The sequence below is a fragment of the Anomaloglossus baeobatrachus genome, chromosome 6, assembly GCF_048569485.1.
Source record: "Anomaloglossus baeobatrachus isolate aAnoBae1 chromosome 6, aAnoBae1.hap1, whole genome shotgun sequence".
Taxonomy (NCBI): domain Eukaryota; kingdom Metazoa; phylum Chordata; class Amphibia; order Anura; family Aromobatidae; genus Anomaloglossus; species Anomaloglossus baeobatrachus.
The window spans coordinates 213,926,264-213,939,684 of NC_134358.1; the positions used below are offsets into that span (position 1 = coordinate 213,926,264).

At 45.8% G+C, this 13,421-nt stretch overlaps 2 protein-coding genes across 2 annotated transcripts in view; one reads left to right on the plus strand and one right to left on the minus strand.

The window, feature by feature from the left end:
- Positions 1–11,860, minus strand: part of LOC142243089 (putative 2-ketogluconate reductase) — a 73,766-nt gene extending 61,906 nt beyond the window's left edge. The window contains exon 1 of the mRNA XM_075314669.1: positions 11,671–11,860. The gene's annotated coding sequence lies outside the window, so the exon portion shown is untranslated. The remainder of the gene's footprint in view (positions 1–11,670) is intronic.
- Positions 11,680–13,421, plus strand: part of RBFA (ribosome binding factor A) — a 35,008-nt gene continuing 33,266 nt past the window's right edge. The window contains exons 1-2 of the mRNA XM_075314666.1: positions 11,680–11,923; positions 12,021–12,060. Coding sequence (XP_075170781.1) covers positions 11,748–11,923; positions 12,021–12,060 — 216 coding nt within the window. The 5' untranslated portion in view covers positions 11,680–11,747. The remainder of the gene's footprint in view (positions 11,924–12,020; positions 12,061–13,421) is intronic.

Genomic DNA, 13,421 nt, shown 5'->3' on the forward strand with positions numbered 1-13,421 from the left:
GAATACGAGATTGTTTAATGAGCGGCCGACTTTTTCAAAAGAGGAAAAGCCGCCGGAGTTTAGAGAACAGCAGTGCAGCGCCGCGCCGGAGATCGGGGAACGGTGAGTATGAGAGAGGGGGGGGAACTGACCGACAGACAGCGAGAGGGACAGATAAGACAGAGAGACCGACCGACAGACAGAGAGAGACCGACCGACCGACAGACTGAGGGAGAGAACGAAACAGAAAAAGAAAAAAGACCGACATCACATGAAAAAAGCAAAAAACGTACAGGGAGCAAACAGAGATGCGTCCGTGTCACTCGGACATGCGCACAGACCCATTGACTTTCATTGGGTCCGTGCTGCGTGTTGCGTGCTGAAAACGGACATGCATCCGTGCAAAACGGAGACACAAACGTAGCACGCACACGGACCCACGGACCTTAATGAAAAACGCACGTGTCCTCAAACATTAAATAACATTGGTGCACGTTTGGCCGTGTCTTCGGTATATACGGAAATGGACCAAACACGCACGTGTATCACGGACGTGTGAAGGGGGCCTGAAACAGATTGCGGGCACCATGTTGCATTTACAGATCCCCTAAGGTACCTAAACAGCAGAAACCACCCTCAAGTGACCCCATTTTGGAAACTAGACCCCTTAAGGCTTCTATCTAGGGGTATAGTGAGCATTTTGGACCCACAAGCACTTCACAGATATTGATAACGTTACGTTGTCATATTGAAAATTGTCATTTTTTTTTTCTCAAAAATGTTGCTTTAGCATCAATTTTCTCACTTTTTCAAGAGGTAATTCCAAAAATTTGACCCAAACATTTGTTACCCACTTGTTTATGAGCGTGGTGATACCTCACATATGATCTGAAACACATTTGGACAAATGGGAGGGCTTGGAACGAAAGGAGCAATATTTGAATTTTGGAAAGGAAATTTGGCTGAAAAAGATTGCGAGCACCATGTCGCATTTGGAGGACCCCTAAGGTACGTAAACAGCAAAAAAACACCACAAGTGACCCCATATTGGAAACTAGGCCTCTCAAGGAATTTATCTAGATGTTTGGTGAGTACCCTGAACCCCCAGGTGCTTCACAGAATTTTATAACGTTGAGCCATGAAAATAAATAAAAAAATAAAATTTTACCACAAAATTGTTACTTCAACCAGCTAGCTTTTTTTTTCACAAGGGTAACAGGAAAAAAATCACCATGAAATTTATTGTGCAATTTCTCCTGAGTTTGATGATATCTTATATGTGGTGGAAATCAACTGTTTGGGCACACGGCAGGGCTCGGAAGGGAAGGAGTGCCATTTGACTGCAAAATTGGCTGGAATCAATAGCGGACGCCATGTTGCATTAGGAGAGCCCCTGAGGTATCTAAACAGTGGAGGTCCCCCACAAATGACCCCATTCTGGAAAATAGACCCCTCAAGGAATTTATCTAGATGTTTGGTGAGTACCCTGAACCCCCAGGTGCTTCACAGAAGTTTATGTTGAGCTGTGAAAATAAAAAAAATACATTTTTACCACAAAATTGTTACTTCAACCAGATAGCTTTTTTTTTTTTAACAAGAGTAAAAGGAAAAAAAACAGCATAAAATGTATTTTGCAATTTCTCCTGAGTATGCTGATACCTTATGTGTGGTGGAAATCAACTGATTGGGTGCATAGCAGGGCTCGGAAGGTAAAAAGTGCCATTTGACTGAACAATTGGCTGGAATAATTAGCAGACGCTATGTCGCATTTGGAAAGCCCCTAAGGTGCCTAAACAGTGGAGGTCCTCCACAAGTGACCCCATTCTGAAAACAAGACACCTCAAGGCTTTTATCTAGGTGTATATTAAGCATTTTGAATCCACGAATACTTCACAGAATTTGATAAGCTTAGGTTGCCATATTGAAAATTTTCATTTTTTTCACAAAAATGTTGATTTAGCATCACATTTCTCACTTTTTCAAGAGGCAGCAACAAAACGTGAACTTCACAGGTTGCTATCCAATTTCTTGTGAGTACAGGGATACCCCACATATGGCCAAAAATCTCTGTTTGGATAAATGGGAGGGCTTGGAATGGAAGGAGCACCATTTGAATTTTGGAAAAGTTGAAATAAATTGCGCGCACCATGTCACATTAGCAGGGCCCCTTGGGTACCTATACAGCAGAAACCCCCCACAAGTGACCCCATTTTGGAAACTGGACCCCTCAAGGATTTTACTCAGGAGTATAGTAAGCATTTTGAATCCACAGGTACTTCACAAAAATGTTGCTGCAGCAACAATATTCTCACTGTTAGGCTATGTGGCCATGATCCAGCAACACGGCGTCTAGTACACAGTGTCAGCCTTCCTGCAGAGATGTGAGTGTTGTCCACTGGAGAACGCAGCTGCCCATGCCCACGATTTGGGTTCAGGCTGCTGTGGACTTTAGCTCTATTCTACCTGCAGAGAGAACTCTTGTCTCCGCAGCATAAATTGACATGCTGAGGCTCGGGAAGCTGCACCACAGGTCGGTTTATGCTGCGGAGAAAAGAAGCACATTGGGCATGGGATTTCTAAAAATCCTTCCACTGTGCTTGTACTGCACAACGCAGCGTTATGTATGCAGGGAAAACACTCTGCGCCCAAAACGCTGCAAACCCTGATTGTGGGCATATAGCCTAAAATTCTACAATGGATGAATGGATAGATGTCAAACATATATAACGTCCCCCCCTGCATATTCTAAGCTGGCTCCCTTTAGTGCCTTTCATGTGGCACTACAGGGTGCCTAGCCTTGTATTTAGCCCAAAAAAAATAAATAAAAATAATTGACGTGGGGTCCCCCCTATTTTTGATAGCCAGCTAGGGTAAAGCAGACAGCTGTAGCCTGCAAACCACAGCTGACAGCTTCATCTTGTCTGGTGATCAATTTGGAGGGCTCCCCAAGCTGTTTTTTTTTAATTATTTATAAATAAATAATTAAAAAACAAACGTGGGGTCCCCCAAATTAGATCACCAGCCAAGGTGAAGCTGACAGTTGGGGTCTGGTATTCTCAGGGTGGGAAGAGCCATGGTTATTGGACTCTTCCCAGCCTAAAAATAGCAGGCCGCAGCCGCCCCAGAAGTCGTGCATCCATTAGATGTGCCAATCCTGGCGCTTCACCCCAACTCATCCCGTTGCCCTGGTGCGGTGGCAAACGGGGTAATATATGGGTTGATACCAGATGTGTAATGTCACCTGGCATCAAGCCCAGCAATTAGTGATGTCACAGCGTCTATCTGATACCAGACATAACTGACAGTAATAAACAAAAAAATTGACAAAAAAAAATATTTGAAAAAACACTCCCCAAAACATTCTCTCTTTCACCAATTTATTGAAAAGAAAAATAAAATCGGGTCCCCTGTAATCCATTTTGGAAGTCCCACGACGATTCTGGACCTTCTAGAATATGGGGGGCACGCTCAGGGAACGTATCCCCCATTTTCTAGGAGTGCAGACCCTCCATTTGAGGAGAGTGGGTGCAATGGCATTGCACCCACTCTCCCCGGGACACATCAGCAGAGTCCGTGCAGCCAGCGCACCTCTCTGAACACAGGAAGCGGAGCTGTCAGCCGCTCTGCGCATGTGACCAGCGTGCACTGTGAAGGAGGGGGCCGTGGGGGATCAGCGCTGCGACAGGTACGGGGGAACACCGGAGAACACCGGGGTGTTATAGGGGGTGACCTGGCAGGGCCTGGGGAGCAGTTTTCTCATGGCACATGCGACAGAAACCAGATGGCATGGCACATGGCACATGCGACAGAAACCAGAGGGAAAGGGTAAATGTGGGTGTCGCGCTGCTGTGCGCGTGGCCATCTTGGATTCTCAGGAGGAGGTTGGGGGGGCACTTTGGTGACACTGGGGGACCGGTGGGACCGGGGAGGAGATTTATCTCCCATCTGGCATGTTTGATCATGCCAGATGGGAGATAAATCATTCTTTACCGGCGCTGTAATTTACTGTAACGTGATCATCGGTATACCGTGTATACCGGTGATCATGTGAGCGGGGACCGGAAAAACCAGCCTGAATCATGATCTCCAGGGTCTCAGCTACCCCTGGTAGCTGAAATCCCGGAGATTTTCTGACTCTAGGGGGCGCTATACCCTTTTTTCCGACCGCTTTAAAAAAGCGGCAGATTGGAAGAAGTACCCTTATTTACCGCCGTTAAAAGGCGTATCGGCGGTCATTAAGGGGTTAATAACGTTAAGGACTCATTGGTTCCCTGTGACGTGGCAGTGGGTTTCATATAGTCTGATCAGAATATTAAGCTAAGAACCTAATGTTCAGTTGCATACATTTTTGCCTATTAGATCACCTTTTTTTTTAGGGGGGGGGGGGTGTCGTCCATGTATTTTACTAAAGCTATGGAAAAGTAACATTAAAAGTAGAGAGGAGCGGAGAAGAATCTAGCCAGCACTCAAATTTGAAAATCACATATGAGTGTTCATATGACGATTGCTCGTACCAGCAAGCAGGAGCCGAATCCTAAAAGTGTGTACATAACACCATAACACATTTTAAAGCACCACTCCATCATTTTTTTTATTTCAGCACTGGAGTGGTGCTTTAAATGTAAGTCATCTGCCCCCTGTCCTATACTCACCTTCCGGTGTTTTCATATGTTTCCAGCAGCACTCCTGCCAGTCTCCTGTGATTTGTGACCTGCCGGCAGCTCCAGTGTTTCATAGAGTGCGCCAGAGGTCTCATAGAGGTGCAGTGAGACCTTGTGAGGTAAATTTTGTATAGACAGAAGTTAAGGGCACAACATGGCGCCACAGGACCAAATTGGAGCTGAAAAACCATGAAGTCGCTGGAAGGTGAGTACATGACAGTAGGCAGGAGACTAATGCGGGTGTCACACGATACGATCTATCGTGCGATCGCACGAGCGATCATACCCTCCCCCGTCGTTTGTGCGTCACAGGCAATTAGTTGCCCGTGGCGCACAAAGTCGTTAAACCGCCGTCACACGTACTTACCTGCTGAGCGATGTCGCTGTAGGCGGTGAACATCTACTTCCTGAAGGGGGTGGGATGTTTGGCGTCACAGCGACGTCACATAGCCGCAGGCCAATAGAAGCGGAGGGACGTAGATGAGCGGGATGTAAACATCCCTCCCCCCTCCTTCCTTCCGCATAGCCGGCGGGAGCCGCGGGACGCAGGTAAGCTGTGTTCATCGTTCCCGGGGTGTCACACGAAGCGATGTGTGCTGCCCCGGGTACGATGAACAACCGGCGCAAAGAAAAATAAACGACTTTTTAAAAATGAGCGACGTGTCAACGATACATGATTTGTTACCGATTTGCGAACGCTCAGAGGTGTCACACGAAATGACGTCGCAAATGATGCCGGATGTGCGTCACGAAAACCGTGACCCCGACGACATATCGCACGACAGATCGTCTCGTGTGACGCCCGCATTACATTTAAAACACCACTCCAGCACTGAAAAAAACCTAAATCGCTAGAGTGGTGCTTTAAGACTTTGTGCACACAGAGATTTTTTTGAGGTGGTCAAAAGTTAAACCATCTTCACACATCCGTGTTTACCGTTTGTGTGGTACCCTTTTTTTCGCAGATACCACACGTGCCCATTTTAACCTATGGGGTTGCTCCCATGTCCGTGTTTTTACAGGGTCCATGCAAACCACAGGTAGACATGTCTGTTTGTCACCGGCCGCATGGATGACAAGGGCCAATACAAGTCTATGGGTCCGTTGAAAACATGTACAGTTCACGGGATGGCATCATTGCAAAGTATAGGAGAAGCTTTGTAATTTCATTCTTTCTTGATCCATACAGGCAAAACACTGACGACACACTGATGGTAAAAATGGACATATGGATGACACGCTGATCCAACTCTCTGATGACACTGATACTATGACGCCCCTGGACTAGTCAGATCGTCACAGGGTACTGCACGCTCTTTATCTCCCAATGCAGGACTCAACCCCTCTTGGTTCTGGGTTCCCAACTTGCAGCACTGCCTCCATTAGCTTCCAAAAATCCTAATCACACTTTGTACTACACCCTGTCAGGTACATCAGTGGGCTGCTAACCTGGAATAGGGTCGCCCACCTAGCGGTCAGGCGGAGAGGTGGGAGGTGACAAGTGAGTTGGCTCCAGGGGAGCGAAGCGAGAGAAGAGTGGAGTAGTATCCCTCGAGCAGTGAGGGGCTAGGCGGGAGCATGTGGCTCCCTGGGAGGAGAAGTTTGGGTTGCAGACGGTGGTCTGCACCCGGAAGATTTGGAGACCCGGTCGCGGGGTATTGGGACTGGGTGCCTGGACTAGTCTTGGAGGACAGTCAGCAGCTCGAGTACAATAGCCGGTCTGGGACCGAAAGCACGTCGGAGTACTGGACCTTAGGTCAAGCAATCCAGCAATTAACCAGCAGAGGATAGGGCCTTTATGGACTGTCCCCACAAAGCTCAGAGATCAGGGGCACTAGCGCTACAAGGGGGATAGGACTTTCCAACCAAAGCAGCCCACTGAAATTCCAAGTGTGAGCTCCTGAGAGCACAGCTCCTTCACACCAAAAATTTGGGAGCGGGGCCCGGACAGCTTCAAGCTTACGGGCCACATTGACACTAATAAAACGTGTGCACGGAGGAAGGCTCTGGACCATCAGGCAGTGCTGTGGGGGATGGAGACCCGGACGAGCTCCCCCAAGAGAGCAGTGGCACCCAGAGACTTAATTTACTACGTTGTCGGCGTCTGCTTTCCTTCTGAGTGAGTACCTGATTACCCCCTGCTCCCAGCGAGCCTGCACTCCCCTTCAATCCATTCCACCATCCAGAGTCCCGGGGCCTTCCCTACCCGTGGAGGGAAACGTCATCTGGCTGCCCCCGTTCCACCACCCCGGGTACTCCCAACGGAAGCGGCGGTACTCTCTATTACCGCACACCACGGGTGGCGTTATGAACTATCCAATCCCCTGTAAATAACCCCCCTTTTACATTTAAGAGTGACCCTGAGCCCCCAGGTCTGGAGACCCTTGAGCTACGAGTAGCGATACCCGGATACGAGCAATTCGACCGCTGCTGGGGCGGTACAATACTATTTTTTCACGTACGTGTTTTATACAAAAGTGTGAAGGAGGCCTTATCTAATGAAAAATGTCTCAGGTAATGCCCCTTATTTTGGTAGCTTTCAGGTTATGTGCACACAGAGTCCACTAGACCTTGGTTAGTTTTTACTGTAGGAATATGCTTCAGCAAAACGCCGGTAGTGTATTATCAGAAGCGTCCTTTCTTACGTCTTTTTGCATGTCTTCTGTGATGACTTTGCTGCTGGTGTCTTTCTTTTACATTCTATATATAAAATAGTGGCAGAAACCTAAGTTCTAAAGAATGGACAGGTCACTACTTCAAAGCGTGAAGCAGAGCTATGAAGTGACCAAAGACAGAATATATGCACAGCAATGTTGTTTTGAGAATGAGGTGCATATGCTCATTATTTATTTATTTATTTATTTATTTTATTTAGTGCTTTTTCCGGTGGGTTTCAGGAGGAATCTGACTGATAGACGTCTTTGGCATGGTGCACAGCCCTTCAGAGGACTTCTTCCTTTCCTGAAATGGTTTTGATAGGTTCTTAAAGCATTTTGGAACTGGTTTTTGTTTTGTAGCCTTTTGATTGAACAGTATCTAGTTTGCAGCGTTAGCCACTAGAGCTGCTTCAAAAACAATATATGCACTTTCTTTGCCTCACAGATGATGTTTTTTCTAAATCGAAAGTGGAAGACACTCAAGATTGTACATGAGAACATCCTAGTGCTTTTATATAGGAGGAGTGCTTCATGCATTTGTGTTCTGAGTGGTTTTTTTTGCAGGCGTCTTCTGAAGCACTATATGAACAAGCTGAAGGTCCATGTTTCAGGACCCCAGAAATGAGGTCAATATCAATTACAATAAAATAAATTCGATTTTTATTAATGATAAGGAAAAATTATTTTTTTTAATTTAACACAATGTATATCAAAACAGGGAAATATTCTCAACTAGTAAACCAGAAAAAAAAAAGGGGGGGGGGTTCCAGTTGTTCATCAATAATTACACTCCATATGGGTACATAAGGCAAAAGGTATGAATCAGAAAAAATTAATAATAAATCGATTAAGTATGCCCATGAATATATCTGTCAATTAGGTATGTACAGGTATATAGTACATGTACAATCTGCACAACCAGTTAATCTACAATTCATAAATATACAAGATTGATCAAAATAAAAACATTTATATATAAGAATGATCAATATATATGTGCAAAAAAGTCTATATATAAGCAATCAACAGGTACATAAATACAAATGCTGTTTATGCTAAAAATTAGAAAAATTTATCATAAATATATAAAAATACATAGATTAAGCCAATCAATCAATATGTGCAATTCAACTGCTGGATATAAAACTTTATGCAAGGAGTGCCAAAGATTAGCTTACTATTAAGATCTATCTATGATTCAACATATAAGATATGACACCCTGTGTGCATGAAAAGAGAAGTCTCAGAAATCAATGTGAAATTGAAGTGCTAGTGGATCTTGCAGCACAGACTAAACTGGTATGACAACCTGCATATCTAAACAAAATTGTTGCATGAACATACCGCCAGAATTGGCGTAAATGTTATTACCTGATGTTAATTTGTGCTGTGAAAATCCCCTGGAGCTGGAAGCCCTACGCCTGACATGCGTTTCACTGTGGCTTCATCAACGAGGTGTGTCACACAAGCCACCGCGAAACGCGCGTCAGGCACATGGGTTCCAGCTCCAGGGGATTTTCACAGCATGACTTAACATACTTCAGGTAACAACATTTACACCAATTCTGGCGGTATGTTCATGCATCAACTTCGTTTAGATATGCAGGTTGTCATACCAGTTTAGTCTGTGCTGTAAGATCCCCTAGCACTTAAATTTACCATTGAATTCTGAGATTTCTCTTTTCATGCACACAGGGTGTCACATCTTATATGTTGAATCATAGGTAGATCTTAAGAGTAAGCTAATCTTTGGCACTCCTTGCATAAAGTTTACCCCGTGTGCAGAATTATTAGGTAAGTTGTATTTTAGAGTATTTTTGTATTATTGATCAACAATTATGTTCTCAATCAACCCAAAAGACTCATAAATATCAAAGCTTAATATTTTTGGAAGTTGGAGTGGGTTTTTTTATGATTTGGCTCTTAGCCTCGAGGATATCTGTTTTTGCAGGTAACTATTACTGTGCAGAATTATTAGGCAACTTAATAAAAAACAAATATATTCCCATCTCACTTGTTTATTTTCACCAGGTAAAACAATATAACTGTACAAAATTTAGAAATAAACATTTCTGACATGCAAAAACAAAACCTAAAACAATTAGTGACCAATATAGCCACCTTTCTTTATGATGACACTCAACAGCCTACCATCCATAGATTCTGTCAGTTGCTTGATCTGTTTACGATTAACATTGTATGCAGCAGCCACCACAGCCTCCCAGACACTGTTCTGAGAGGTGTACTGTTTTCCCTCCCTGTAGATCTCACATTTTATGAGGGACCACAGGTTCTCTGTGGGGTTCAGATCAGGTGAACAAGGGGGCCATGTCATTATTTTTTCATATTTTAGACCTTTATTGGCCAGCCACGCTGTGGAGTAGTTGGATGCATGTAATGGAGCATTGTCCTGCATGAAAATCATGTTTTTCTTGAACGATACCAACTTTTTCCGGTACCACTGCTTGAAGAAGTTGTCTTCCAGAAACTGGTAGTAGGTCTGGGAGCTGAGCTTCACTCGATACTCAACCCGAAAAGGTCCCACAAGTTCATCTTAGATGATACCAGCCCACACCAGTACCCCACCTCCACCTTGCTGGCGTCTTGAGTCGGAGTGGAGCTCTCTGCCCTTTACTGATCCAGCCTCTGGCCCATCAAGAGTCACTCTCATTTCATCAGTCCATAAAACCTTTGAAAAATCAGTCTTAAGATATTTCTTGGCCCAGTCTTGATGTTTTATCTTATGTTTCTTGTTCAAAGGTGGTCGTTTTTCAGCCTTCCTTACCTTGGCCATGTGCCTGAGTATGGCACACCTTGTGCTTTTTGATACTGCAGTAACGTTGCAGCTCTGAAATATGGCCAAACTGGTGGCAAACGGCATCTTGGCAGCTTCACGCTTGATTTTCCTCAATTCATGGGCAGTTATTTTTTGCCCAACACGCTTCTTGCGACCCTCTTGGCTATTTGCCATGAAGTGCTTGATTGTTCGGTGATCACTCTTCAAAAGTTTGTCAATTTCAAGACTGCTGCATCCCTCTGCAAGACATCTCACAATTTTGGACTTTTCAGAGCCCATTCAAATCCCTCTTCTGACCCATTTTACCAAAGGAAAGGAAGTTGCCTAATAATTAAGCACACCTTATATAGGGTGTTGTCATTACACCACACCCCTCCTCATTACAGAGATGCACATCACCTGATTTACTTAATTGGTAGTTATCTCTCAAGCCTATACAGCTGGGAGTAGGACAACATGTATAAAAAGTATCATGTGATCAAAATACTCATTTGGATAATAATTCTGCACACAGTGTACATCCATCAGTTGGATTGCACATGTTGATTGATTGGCTTAAGCTATGTATTTTTATATATTTATGATCAATTTTTGTAATTTTTAGCACAAACAATATTTGTATCTATATACCTGTAGATTGCTTATATATAGCTTTTTTTTGCACATATTTATTGATTAATCTTATATATAAATGTATCTAAAGATCAATCTTATATATTTATGAATTGTAGATATATTCCTTTTACTGGTTGTGTAGATTGTACATATATTATATACCCTGTAGATACCTTCATGGGCATATTTAATCTATTTATTATCATTTTTTTCCGATTCATGCATTTTTACCTTATGTACCACATGGAGTGTAATTATTGAGAAACTGAAACCTCTTCCCCCCCTTTTTTTCTGGTGTACTAGTTGAGTATATTTCCCTGTGTTGATATACATTACTAATTTTCCATAAGATATTTCATTCTGTGAAGGTATTAAAGTATTTAGCCAAGGAAAAAAAATGGAACTTTTTATTATCACAGCAAATAGTGAAAAAAAATGAATCATGAAGAAAACAAAGGTGGCATGTCAATCATATTTCTTTCTTCGCAAAAAAATTAATCAAATCTAATCTATAAATGACGTTCCGTAATATCGTGCACTCGTACAGCCATAGCCATGGGTATCGCTCCGAAAATGAAAAGTTTGGAAGAATTTGATCTCCTGTACTTGTTGCGGAGAAAGTAAAATTCCGAAAAGCTGAAAATGACTGAGGCCAATGGCGCCAGGGCCTTGTAATTTATGGGGTCTGTTTGGTTCCAACAAGTTAGCCATAATTTTGATTAAAAAATGTAAAACAAAATGTGTAGTTGTACTGTAGTGTAATGCATAAGTCATTTACAGCTGCCATAATGAAGGCACAGACAGATACGCAGATATGTGCTGCTGTCACGTGATTTGCAGCCTGCGGCCATATCTGCTGCTTACAGAATCGCGACTGCACGGTCACTGCTCGCACATGCGCATTACACATGTATTTGCTGAGCGCTTCAGTGCGCCATCTGCTGGATGCACACAATATTACCTTGTATCTGCTACTTAGGTCTGAGCAGTCGTAGCCGCAGATTGCCTATCTACAGGAAGGCTGTAGACTGCAGAGCCATGAGGATGTCCGCGGCAGTCTTGTCACGGCTATTCCGTGCCACCTCGTATCCGAATGCTGCCAGGTCACGCTGCCCCTGCTTAGTCGCCAGTCCTGACCAGCACAGAAGATGTGTCCATCTGTCCCCAGCAGTCTCCGCCAAGTCCCTGATACATAAATTCTCAACCAAAGCCAAGTAAGCAGAGCGCCACCTGCTGGCGACAGTGAGTTACTGCGGGTGACAGTCACCCATTGTAGAGTGCTGCTGATTTTTGTTCTTTCTGCCTCCACAGGAAGAAGCCTTGGTATGACAGTCCATCTTTTATTAAGCCTGTAAGTGTTGACTCGAGGTTACTTAAGTGTTTTCACACAGAATGAGGGGACAGCGCTCCGGGGGCCCCACAGTGGCTGCACAGCGCTCCAGGGGGCCCCACAGTGGCTGCACAGCGCTCCGGGGGCCCCACAGTGGCTGCACAGCGCTCCGGGGGCCCCACAGTGGCTGCACAGCGCTCCGGGGGCCCCACAGTGGCTGCACAGCGCTCCGGGGGCCCCACAGTGGCTGCACAGCGCTCCGGGGGCCCCACAGTGGCTGCACAGCGCTCCGGGGGCCCCACAGTGGCTGCACAGCGCTCCGGGGGCCCCACAGTGGCTGCACAGCGCTCCGGGGGCCCCACAGTGGCTGCACAGCGCTCCGGGGGCCCCACAGTGGCTGCACAGCGCTCCGGGGGCCCCACAGTGGCTGCACAGCGCTCCGGGGGCCCCACAGTGGCTGCACAGCGCTCCGGGGGCCCCACAGTGGCTGCACAGCGCTCCGGGGGCCCCACAGTGGCTGCACAGCGCTCAAGGGGGCCCCACAGTGGCTGCACAGCGCTCTGGGGGCCCCACAGTGGTTGCACAGCGCTCTGGGGGCCCCACAGTGGCTGCACAGCGCTCCGGGGGGGGGGGGGCCCACAGTGGCTGCACAGCGCTCCGGGGGGGCCCCCCACAGTGGCTGCACAGCGCTCCGGGGGGGCCCCCCACAGTGGCTGCACAGCGCTCCGGGGGGGCCCCCCACAGTGGCTGCACAGCGCTCCGGGGGGGCCCCCCACAGTGGCTGCACTCGTTTTCAGTGTATAATATATGTGAAGTTCTGACGGGAATGGTCTTTATTAAAGGGAACCTCTCACCAGTTTTTTGACTATTAGGCTATGTGCCCACGCTGCGGATTTTGCGCCGAATTTGCCGCGGATTTACCTTGGATTTTCCGAAAATCTGCAGCAGCGGCACTTCCAAGCCATTTCAATGGCATTTTGGAAATGCTGTGTCCATGCTGCGGATTTTTCCGCGGCGGATTTGCTGCGGATTTTGATCCGGAAAAATCTGCAGCATGTCAATTATTGTTGCGGATTTTGGTGCGGATTTTGGGTATAGAATGGGGGAAAAAAAAAAAAATCCGCGGTAAATCCGCGGCAAAAATAAGGTGCGGATTTGCCGCGAAAGTCGCAGATTTTCATGCAGAAAAATCCGCAGCAACATTCTACCGTGGACACATAGCCTTAAATAGCGATAGAAACAAATTAAAAGGAACAAGAAGCAGCCACCATTCAAAATACAAGGCGTTAGCCACTTATCTTAGGCCTCAGGCTATGTGCCCACGGGACTCTGTATCTGCGGATTTTTCTGCATCAAAATCCGCAGCTTTCCCCCGGAATCCG